At 46.1% G+C, this 12,162-nt stretch overlaps 1 protein-coding gene across 9 annotated transcripts in view; it reads left to right on the forward strand.

The window, feature by feature from the left end:
• Positions 1-12,162, forward strand: part of Ppp2r5c (protein phosphatase 2 regulatory subunit B'gamma) — a 144,574-nt gene that overhangs the window by 119,011 nt on the left and 13,401 nt on the right. For all 9 annotated transcript variants that reach the window (XM_036206243.1, XM_036206244.1, XM_036206245.1 and 6 more), the window contains 4 exons: positions 499-552; positions 5,017-5,187; positions 9,848-9,975; positions 10,899-11,000. In XM_036206243.1, coding sequence (XP_036062136.1) covers positions 499-552; positions 5,017-5,187; positions 9,848-9,975; positions 10,899-11,000 — 455 coding nt within the window. The remainder of the gene's footprint in view (positions 1-498; positions 553-5,016; positions 5,188-9,847; positions 9,976-10,898; positions 11,001-12,162) is intronic.

The following is a 12,162-nucleotide window of genomic DNA, read 5'->3' on the forward strand; positions in this document are numbered from 1 at the left end:
GTGGAAATGCATGAACTGTGAACCAATGGCTGAGGAGCCCCCATGGAACTGGACCAGGCCCTCTGGATAAGTGAGACAGTTGATGAGCTTGAACTGTTTGGGAGGCCCCCAGGCAATGGAGCCGGTACCTGTCCTTCTCATCATAAAAATGCCACAGACACACACACACACACACACACACATCCCTCATTTCACTTGGTTGATTTGGTGGTGGTGTTTGTCTGAAAGATGTCCCCTGGTATTTATGGTTCTCAGGCCTGGGCATAGCTATGAAGCCTGTCACAGATTGATAGGGAAAGAATTATCCACTGAGCATCAGCCCCAAAGGTGCTTCCCTGAAGTACCTCTCAGGGCATTGTGGGTGGCAGTCATTGCGGTCGTGGGCAGCATTTCACCCACATGCAGCCATGTTCCCCAGGATGGTGCTTAGTGGTTGTTCGAGAAGGGCGATTCCTTGCTGAGGTGACTTGCTGACGCTCTCTCTCCTATCTCTTTCAGCTGGCGTACTGTGTTGTGCAGTTTTTGGAGAAGGACAGCACCCTCACTGAACCAGTAAGTGCTCTCCCTGGGCCTGATGGTTGGCTGTGCTGCTCCCTGAGCAACCCGCCACGTGTTTGTCGTCTTGAGCGGCGCTGCTGATGGAGGCTGCTCTCACTCCTGGCTTGGAGGTTTGAGTGTGGTAGTTTGGCTGCAAATTCCTTTACTGCAGTGGTGGTTTTATGTAACAAGCTTTCCACCTTGTCTCATACCTGTCGCCAATCCTTGGAACATGGCACCTGAGTAGCTATGACCACCAGCCTGGGCCCAGCAGACCTCCACGGTTGATAGCACGTGTCGTGACTCAATCACAGGCGTTGCAGTGAGAATATAAGCCACTTGTACTCAAGAGGGTTCTTTGGGTTGAGGAGGTTCTCAGTGGTAGAGCGCTTGCCTAGCAAGCGCAAGGCCCTGGATTCGATCCTCAGCTCTGGGGGGGGGGGGGGGGGGAAGAGGGTTCTTTTTGTTCTGAAAGTTTTTTTCTAAGTTAGTGTTACTATTTTACAATCACTAAGTAGTAAATGAAGGCTAGGCTGCTGACTTTTGGTATGGATTTCTGATTGGTATTTTATCTTTATTAATTTTTTTAATTTAATTTTATTATATTCTTTTGGTTTTTCAAGACATGGTTTCACTGTGATGTATAGCCCTGGCTGTCCTAGAACTTGCTTTGTAGGCCAGGCTGGTCTTGAACTCAGAGATCTACCTGCCTCTGTCTCCTGAATGCCGAGATTAAAGGAGTACACCACTACCACTCAGCTATCTTTATTAATTTTTTTTTTAATTTAATTCCTAGAACCGCCACTAAAAATCAGTTAAAAATGTAGCCAAAGTTAACAAAATCTATCTTGTCAGATGTCAGCCAAAATAAGCATTTGAATTCACTGTTTAACCTAAGATAGATTCCTAGCCCTGCAGTTCATCCATTTAAGGTGTACTGTTCAAGCCAGACATGGTGGCTCAGGAGGCTGAGGTAGGTAGATTACTGTGAGTTTGGGGTCAGCCTCAGCTGTCTAGCAAGACCCTGTTTAGGAGAAAGGAAAGAGGAGCTGAGAGAGCTCAGCAGTTAAGAGTACTTGTTGCTCTTTCAGAGGTTCCCAGCACCCAGATGATGGCTCACGACTGCCTGTAACTCCTGCTACAGGGGTCAGACACCCTCTTCCCTGCCTCTGCAGGCATTCACATGCATGAGCACACTTGTGTGATCACACAAGGTATCTTCACCCAACACACACACACACACACACACACACACACACACACACACACACAATAATAATAATAATAATAATTTACTTTTAAAAGAAAAGGAATTCTACCTGCTCTCACTGCCCCTTTTATAGTAAGAAATCAAAGACATAGAAAAGGTATACTGTTTTCTCTCATGGTTTTTCCTTTCGTGTGTTTCTAATACTCTGTGATAACTAAAGAATACACCAAGTGTTAATCCACATTTGCCACAGGCTTCTCCCACGTAAAGCACCTCTCCCTTCTGGACTGTGTCTGAGCCTGACTCCAGGCTTATGTAGCCCAGATGGACTGTGTCCTCGTCCATCTGAGCAGAACACACCCTCAGATGACAGTTGTAAAGTCCCATCCAACTAATGCAGTGTAGTGACATATTGGCAGCTCTGTTGTTTTGTTTTGTTTTTCAAGACAGGGCTTCTCTGTGTAGCTTTGCACCTTTCCTGGAACTCGCTTTGTAGACCAGGCTGGCCTCGAACTCACAGAGATCCGCCTGCCTCTGCCTCCTGAGTGCTGGGATTACAGGCATGTGCCACCACCGCCCAGCATATTGGCAGCTTTGTGAGGGGTGAGCTTAACTTCAGGAGGCGAGAGACAGCAAGGATGCTGTCTCACATAAACATCAGCTGCCAGAGAGACAGGACCCTGCACAGACAAGCCACAGATCCCACACACTCGGGGTGGTGGCTCCATCCCAAGCTGTTGTTTGATAGTTCCTGTTGAAAGGTGATGATGATATGACATCACTGTCCAGCTACAGAAAGAAGAGCTTATTTTCAGTATATGTAAAGCATTCAGCTGCTAAATTTCTTCCTTTGAAACTCACATTTCTGAGCACGTAAAGTCCATTGTGTCTGACTTAGCAGTGAACACTTGTTAAGATATAGGTGTGAACTGGAAAGGAGCATGTACACTCAGCACACACAGACCTACCGTGCCGCCCCAGGGATGCCGTGTGGAACTGCTTTAAATACAAGTCATGTCAGTCACTGCAGTCAAACTCCTGACAAGAAATGGTTATGGGAAGGCGGAGTCTGACACCTGGTTTGAGAGCACAGCAGAACTAACCGGTGGCTGCTGGAGCACGTAGCTTAGACTCCTTGATCCAGACAGTCAGGAGACAGAAAACGGGGAGGGCCAGAACCCAGCTGCCTTCCTCCTCTCTCAACTGCTACTCAGTCTAGGACTCAAGCCCCTGGAGTGGTGCTACCAACACACAGGCAAGCCCTCCCTCCAGCTAGCCTTCTGGAGAAGCCCAGAGGGACGGACCCTCAGGTGTCTCGTTAACGCCTTGTGTGTTCCTTAATCCAGTCAAGCTGACAGTGGAAATTGCCTATCACAGTATTCCACTTCAAAGACTGCAGTCTATAAAGGGCATTTGCTGACCCTGTAATTGATATTTTTCATGTACTCCGAAGTGTCCTGGGCACATTAGACATATTTACTATTTACTTTGTTGCCAGGATAGAGGCTCATGGGAGATTTTACACAACTGTGTCTGCTTTCACCTGCCTGTCTCCTTCTGCTAATGGAATGTCCCACGTGTCTTGGCAGCCTGCTCTTTTACCAGGGTAGACTCCCCAGGACTCCAGGCTGCTGTTGTCTAGCCTTAGCATGCCAGAAGACTGGGTACTGTTCACAGGAGTGAGACCCCAAAGATCAGGAAAAGTCCAGTGTGAGTCAGAAATTGTGGCTTTTCCAGCAAATCAGTCCAAATTAGTGGTGCTGTGCAGCTCCTACATGACCTTAAAAATCACTGACATGCCAGATGGTGGTGGCGCATACCTTTGATCCCAGCACTTAGGAGACAGAGACTCCAGGACAGCCAGAGCTACCAGAGAAACCCTGTCTCGGAAAACCAATAAGTAAATATACATACATGCATACACACATACACACAAACACACACACACACACACACACACACACACACTCACACTCACACTCACACACATAAAAAGTTTAAAAATTAAAGTTTCAAAAGTATTAGCTATTTGCTTATTTCTCTTAAAGAATTTCTCTTTGTGGGTCATCAAGGTAGCTCAGTGGATAAAGTGTATGATGCTAAGACTAACAACATGGGTTCAGTTCCTGGGGCCCGTATGGTGAAAGGAGAGATGCAGTTCCTGCAGGCTTTCTTCTGACACATGAAATAAATGTGATAAAAAGGAATTTTCTTTTATAAATGAAACTGTAGGGAGGATTTCATGAAGTGCATTGTTTAGACTGGGGTATTAAAGGGGAGCACTGATACCGTCAAATCTGGGCCACAACACCCTGACTCCCAAGTAAGCATACCCTGTTGTTAGCATCCATGTTTGAAGTCACTAGGAGAAGGAGTGTTCTCTGCATAGCCTTGGTTTTGTAAGTTGTGTTGAGATTTCTTGAATCCTCAGCCAATAGGAAACTCAAACTAGATCCCAGGACAAGGGTTTCCTTTCCCAAGTCTCTTTAATTTTCATCTTTCATCCTGCCTCACAGAAAAGGCCTTACAGCTGCTTCAGAGGGACAAGTTATACCTGTTCAGTTGCATATGGGGGGGGGGTGTATACACAGTTGTATGTGCACATGTGTCCTTATGACAGTGTACCTGCTGGTACTCATTATACTTTTTAGAACTAAGATATCGAAACTGACACTCTTTACTCTGATCTAGGCAGAAAGAGTAGGTGTAGTAGTCAGTCTAGGAAAGCACTGTGACCTCATAGCGTTGGGCTCCCAGTCAGGGCCATGGCTGCCATGTGCTTCCTCCTGACCAAGCACCCTTCCAGCACTCGAGGTTCTCAAGGTCCAGGGTCACACAGAGCATTGTGAACCCAGCTCAGGTCCAGCACCCACAGTGAGTACAAGCTTACATGTGCCTCACCAACAACACCCTTTGGATATATTTTAACAAAGTTGGAAAGTGTGTGTGTGTGTGTGTGTGTGTGTGTGTGTGTGTGTGTGTGTGAGATTATGCATACATATGAATGTTGTTAACAGTGTCAGAACAAGCTGTTTCCACACTGGAACCCAGTCTGAATTGTCTCCACTGATAGAGGGAATGGACCACATTAAGCTGATAGTAAAGTGTAAAACTAGACTGTTAATGAGAGGAAAGCATGCTAGTGCTGATTCTCAGCATCGTCTCTTGTGTTGCTTTGCAGTGGGGACATCTAATGGAAGCACAGACATCTTCCTCTGAGGTATTGGCATCTCATGGGCATCACTTCGTTTGCTGTTGTTGTTTTATAGGTGGTAATGGCACTTCTCAAATACTGGCCAAAGACTCACAGTCCAAAAGAAGTAATGTTCTTAAATGAATTAGAAGAAATTTTAGATGTAATTGAACCATCAGAATTTGTGAAGATCATGGAGCCTCTCTTTCGACAGTTAGCCAAATGTGTTTCCAGCCCTCACTTCCAGGTATGCAGGTTTGGTGACAGGTCAGGTGCTCCTGTTGAAATGACGTTCTCAGTGTGAAGCTGCTTGTACTCTGGGTATGCTATGATCTAAGGGTGAAATTCAATTTTTCACTTGACATGTACTTCAAAATTAGAGCTTAAATTTTAGCCAGGCAGGGAGACTCATTCCTGTGATAGCAATACTTGGGAAGCCAAGGCAGGAGAATTGCTACAAGTTGAGATCAGCCTGGGCTATAAAGAGACCCTGTAACCAAAAATAAAATATAACTTTAGTTCTATGTAGTTTCAGTTCCGGCTCCTGTTCTCCTCACTGAAACCATGGTTCTCAGGAAACATGATTGGCAGCATTGTCTCTGTAAAGGTCCAAGCTCAGGTGTGACATGCTGCCAGGTTCATAGGGCCCTGTTTATTATAATTGAGTTACCAAAACCAGTGAATAACTCAACAATAAAAACCTTTAACTCTGAAAGTCTCCCTTCATAAGTGCTTCCTTCCTGACACATAACTTTATATCTCCTTGTGTCTTTTAAAAATGATTTTTCTTACTACCACAGTCCTGTCTGGGAGGCTAGTGTCTGTCACTCACTTTCTACTCTTGAGTTCTCCGAGCTGCCTTAGCTGTCCTCCCCTTCCAGCTGATGTGTGTGCTGTATTCATTACAAGCATGGTAAAGATCAGCAGAACCTTGGCCTTCAGGAAGCTATTACTGCTTAGCCACCATGCAGCTGAGCACCCAGCACCACGTGAAGGGACTCCAGGGGTTCTTGATTTTCTCCACATTGAGGACCTTCCACACAGAGCCTTTCCTGGGTTAGGAAGGAGTCACTAGGACCAGCAAAACTAGACAAGAAAGCCTGATGCCTCTGCTCAAGGGAGCATGGCAGCCACCAGCCACGGTGCAGAAGGGCCAGGTTTGCTTCTGCTGAAAAGGAACCTCTAGTCCAGGGTTTCTGTTGCACACAGCTAAGCTGCTGTTATTTAGACATCCACAGGCACTTTACATGAGAACTAGAACAGGAGAATTGTGTTTCTGAAGTTTAAGGAGTACAGTTTTCACAGAGGAGTACCAGTGATAAAACTGTCTGGATCTCTCCATCCCCACCTCAGGACACCAGCCGGGGTACAGGTGTCAGAACCCCAGGAAGACACGAGAGACACCAGGAGTGTTTAGGAACCTGAACCTGCCCAGAGACAGAAAAATGCCTAGCCATGTGGAAACCTAGTTTATAAGAGGTGTTGGAAGCAGCAGGTGTAGAGTTTAATTGGAATATCTCTACATAGGGAGGTAATACTTCTCCCAGAAACCACTGACCATTTTGCTAAACTGATAGACCCAGATCAGTACCAAGTACATTCTAGAATCTTCCAGAAACACATGGCTAGCTCTTTCTTAATATTTAGATGTTTTTTTCTATGAAAATTTTCACACACGCACGCACGCACGCACGCACGCACGCACGCGCGGCCATGTTGGTAGCTTCTCTTGGTGAAGGTTGTCCTGCACTTAAAGCAGGGAGATGGTGGCTGTAAAGGATACATCTTTGGAGTCAGTCAGCTCTAGACTCCATGTAGTTAGGAAAAATAGAAAGGGTCCAGCAAAATGGCTCAGCAGATAAAGGTGCCTGCTGCCAAGCCTGACCGTCTGAGTTGGATACCTGGGATCTACATGGTGAAAGAGAGAACCAGCTCCCCAAAGTTGTCCTCTGACCTCCACACACATACTGTGGCATACACAGGCCTCCACCCCTGCCCCACACAAAATAAGTAAATTACATACTTCTAAAAAGGTAAGTCAGGGGCTGGAGAGATGGCTCAGAGGTTAAGAGCACTTCTTGCTCTTCCAAAGGTCCTGAGTTCAATTCCCAGCAACCACATGGTGGCTCACAGCCTTCTGTAATGAGATCTGGCGCCCTCTTCTGGCTTGCAGGGATATATGCAGGCAGAACCCTGTATACATAATTGATTAATTAATTAATTAATTAGGTAAGTCAAAGGACAAGTGGGTATGTTGGTACAAGCAGACTCTGAAGATGAGCAGTCAGGACAAAGTGAAGTTGTACATCCCCATCAAGGGCCAGCGCTGAGGAAATCTGAAATGGAGCACTGTGCCTCATTGGTACAGTGGTGGTACTGTTGAACTGGGAAGAACACACAAAAGGACTGAGTGTGCATGGCTCTCACTGAGCCAGGAGAGTGACATTGTTGGAAGCATGCCAGAGAGAAGTAACCTGAAAGTTCTCTTTAAGCAAACTGCCAGAAGTCATTTAAAACAACTGAGTGCGGTAGTTAATCCCTGAACTCAGGCAGAAGGATCACAAGTTCTCAAGGGAAAAAAAACGTGTTGAAAACTAAAACAAAATGTATAATTTTAGCATTTAAGCACCCTAGCTTCTGTTTTCTAATGTGCAGTCTTGAAATACTATATCTAAAACTTTTTGTGGATAGATAAATATTCTCTATAATCTCTATGAATTCAAGGCCAACCTGGGTTACATCTCAAGCCCCAGGCTAGCCAGGGCAACACCACAGACCCTGTCTCAAAAATAAAAAAAAGACATGAAAGAAAAGGCGGTGTTGGGGCAGCAAGTTGGCCTACCCAGTAAAGGCCTTGCAAGCCTGTGACCTGACTTCAACATCAGAACTCACGTGAAAGTGGAGAGAGAGAAGGGACTCGGAGTAGGCCTCTACCCTCTAGACACATCATAGCACATGCTCACATGTGTGCACACATACAGTAAATTAAAATACAAACCCAGCAAGATGGCTCAGCAGGTAAAGGTGCTTGCTACCAACCTGACAACAAGTCTGATCCCTAGAACCCACACCATGAAAGGAGAGAACCAGCCCCTCCATACTGTTTTAAGGGCTATAGGTATGCCATACCACACACATATACACGCATAATAGACAACTGTAGTTTTGTAAAAGAAAAATAATAATACGGGTAAGGTATTGGTCGGGCATGATGGCACACACCTATAATCCCCACACTTAGGAGATTGAGGTGGGAAGATTATAAACTTGAGGTTGGCCTGACCTACATAGTTTGTTTTTTTAAGCAAAAAATGAAAACATAGAAGGTCTTGAACTCTTAAACAAGAATTACCTGCCTTTCACAGTGTTGTACATCTTTATTCCCAGCATGTGGAAGGCTCAGGCAAGAGACAGCATAGCAATAGTGAGACATCCCAAAACTGTGCGTGTATGTGTAAGCACATGTGTTTTACATTTATTTATTTTATGGGCATGGATCAAGACAAGTGTGTACCATAGGGTGTGTGTGGAAGAGTTGATTGTCTTCTACCATGTGGGTTCTAGACATCAAACTGAGGTCATTAAGCATGGTCACAAGTACCTTTACCCCAGCCATCATACTACTACATCCCTTTTTTGTGTCCTGTATTTCTGTATGTGCCTTTTCTTACCCATTTGCAGAGCTCACCTCTCCTCGCTCCTTAGGGACTGGTCCTGGCTCCTGAGCCCTCCTCACCTACCTCCTCCTACCCCCCCTGCTCACTCAAGGTTTCTGGTGGCAGAACTCTGGCCCCACTCTGCTCTGAGCTGAGCATGGCCACCGCACTGCACACTGGCTGTAATTAGGGAGCACTTACAGCTCTGCCTAGAGGACTGTGTGCTGGGACAGGACTGAGCACATGCCCTGATGGCTTTGTGAACTCTGGCTCTGCAGAGGCATAGACAGCTGCATATCTGGAGGGAGGGAGGCGAGTGCTTGTCCTAGCTTTCTTGCTCTCTGTACTGGCAACTGGTAGTAACTAATACAAAAGAGCCCACCCCCCAGCTCCCCAGTTCACCCAAAGTGAGGGCCAGCTCGAAGACCCTGCGGTATGGCTCTACAGCCTTGGCAACTCCTGTCCCTCTGGCTGACTCCTCCCTTGCCTTCTTTGAGGATCTCTTACACAGGGTCTGCCTTAGATAGAGCCTACATGCCGATGGACACAATCCTCTTGCCTCTGACCATCATTTGTCATTTCTAGTAAATCAATTATCATCTCCGTTTTCTGCTCCCCAGCCAGCCAAATGTATGCTCTGCTTCAGCCTCTAGCTAAGAGGGTGGTACACACACTACAGACATAGCTAATACAGGATGCGTGGGGGTGAATAGCTGGGGAAGGGCCTGGAGAGGTGCCCATTGCACAATCTGAGGACCAAGTTTGAATTATCTAGCCATACCTATTATACCGGCACTGGGGACTAGAAGTAGGAGGGTCCCTGCCAGCCAGCTCCGAGTTCAGTGAGAGACTGTGTCTCAGAAAGTAAAGTGGAAAGCAACTTGGAAAACACCCAATGTCGACTTCTGGCTTCCACACGTGTGTGTGCACATTTTATACACATACACTACAGATTCATGCATACACACGCGCACACACACACACTTGACTTAGTGTCCACATCCAGCCTGGGGTCTCCTATGAGTGTTTATTGAGTAATTGAAAAAGTGAATGACTATAACTTTTTGATAAATGAGTTACCTTTTTGCCTCTTCATTGACTGTTCAACATCACAATCTAGACTATTTAGAATTGATGAAAATGATTTTAATTGTCTGGTCCAGTGTAACTCTCTACTCACAAGTCTAGCAGTAAGAATGTTTGCCTCTATCTCTGTGCAGATCACCAACATTTCTGCACCCTGTCTTTCAGGTGGCAGAGCGGGCACTATATTACTGGAACAATGAATACATTATGAGTTTAATCAGTGACAATGCAGCGAAGATTCTGCCCATCATGTTTCCATCCTTGTACCGCAACTCAAAGACCCACTGGAACAAGTAGGAATCGACAGCCCATCCACTTCCTGGTCATTTTACATAGCCAGGCCTTGCTATCACTGCAGTTAGAGTTGAAGTCTAAACTTACCATCAGCGTTTAAAATGGACATCAGTTTCTTGGTGACGTTTTAAGTTAAGCAGCAGAGAGAACTGTCTCTGTGGCCTGTTGTTTTGCCTCCTTACCCCACTGGCAAACCAGTACAGAGGCCTGTCTGCCTCCGGGTCCCTGCTGGTGTCCAGCCCTCTCCTGGAGCCTCAGGGGAGTTGGAAGGTCACTGCACAGTTCATAGGATCAGTCCTGCCAGAACATGGTGGACGCATCAACCCTTAGTTGCCCCTTCAAGTCCCATGACACATTGGGGAGCACATGGGTTAAAGTCCAGGTCTGCCCTGCTGTGCACATTACCTGAGGGTGAAAAGAGAAGTGGGTGGCTCATGTGGCTGAGGAGTGAGGACTGTTCCGCCTCTCCCTTTCACTTTACTTCATGAAAGCTCCCTGATGGCTTGCAAGGAACTCCATATGGGGGGCCAGATGTGTTGGATGCTGAGCTCAATACTCAGCATTAGCCAGAAGTGGACACCAGAGTTCTCCTTTGCTCTGTGGAGCATCATAAATACAGTCTTTCTGTTACTGCTGTCTGAATAATTTACCTGTAATTCTTTTTTCTATTCGGGCTCCAGGCAAAGTGACTTTGGCTGCTGTTACCAGGCAGGTGAACTTCCTGGCCTGGCAGCTGCCTGCAAGCCCTGACTGGGGAAGCAGACTGAATTAGAACTAGCAGCTTGTATTAAAACCTAGTGAGCTTGTTGCAGGTAGGACCTCAGAAATAAGGGAGACTCAGAGGTTTAGAGGGAAGAAGGCAGGAGGCAGAAGGATGAGAAGGGTCCAGCATCGGCATTTCACTGTGGCATTCCCTCTGCAGGACCATACATGGCTTGATATACAATGCCCTGAAACTCTTCATGGAGATGAACCAAAAACTCTTTGATGACTGTACCCAGCAGTTCAAAGCAGAGAAACTGAAGTAAGTGGTCCTTGCACAGGTTCCAGGGTGGGTTTTTATTGTTTTCCATATTCCTTAAAATTCCATCATCATTGTTAGTCCTACAGAGTTATTCTTCATTTTGAACCTTTTTTTTTTTTTTTTTTTTTTTTTGTGGAGCTGAGGATCGAACCCAGGGCCTTGCGCTTGCTAGGCAAGCACTCTACCACTGGGCTAAATACCCAACCCCACCATTTTGAACTTTTTAAGAAACCCTGTTCTGCTCTTGTTTAGGAAGCAAGTTAAAGGTTGATGTCGGCCTATTACCAGAGAGCATGTGTCTAACACCAGGGTCCTCACCCGTCTACCATATGAGTCAGCTTTGCCTTTTTCAGAGTGCTGCTTCTGTGCATGTGGAACTTGAAAGGCTGCATCTTTGCAGAGACTGCCTAGATGTTGATTAAGGTGCTCGTGTCTCTAGGCTAGGCACATAGTCATGTGATTGATTAGCGGTGACTAACAAGATGACCTAGTGATACAGGCACTTGCTCCACACATCTGATAACCTGAGCTCAGAACCCATGTAAAAACAGAAGGAAAACACAGACTCAGAGAGTTGACCTCTGAACCCCACACCCATGCCATGCTATGTATCTACGTAATAATAATGTACCTTATTTATCTACTTAAATAAGTCACTTTTCAGCCAGGCATAGAACACAAGTCCATCCCCTCAACATTCTGAAGGCTGAGGCAGGAGGAGTAGTATGAGTTCAAGGCCAGCCTTGGCTATGTAGTGAGACCTTGTCTTTTTTAAGAAAAAGAAAATCACTGTTCCTAACCCAGTGTGAAGTGCTGGCAGATTTTTAGTCTTTGCTTGCCACTTAAAAGTGACTAAGGTAGACTAAGGTCTAGGCAACCACCATTTCTTTGTTCTTTAGATAATATGTGAGGTTTGGCTGCATGTCTGGCTCTGTTTTGGTTTCTGATAATACAGCAGTGAATGCAACAAAAGTCCTTGTCATAACAGGGTAGGTGGAGTAAAGCAGAGCACACTGAGTAGAATACAGCATGTGTGTCAGGGAAGCACCGGGTGGCAGGGCCACAGAGAGCTATGCCAGACCAGGTCTCAGCCCTTGAGGGCAGAGTGTCTAAGAAGGAGCTCTCCGCTGCCTCCTCTTCCACTCCTAGAGAGTCACGGTGT

The sequence above is a fragment of the Onychomys torridus genome, chromosome 14, assembly GCF_903995425.1.
Source record: "Onychomys torridus chromosome 14, mOncTor1.1, whole genome shotgun sequence".
Taxonomy (NCBI): domain Eukaryota; kingdom Metazoa; phylum Chordata; class Mammalia; order Rodentia; family Cricetidae; genus Onychomys; species Onychomys torridus.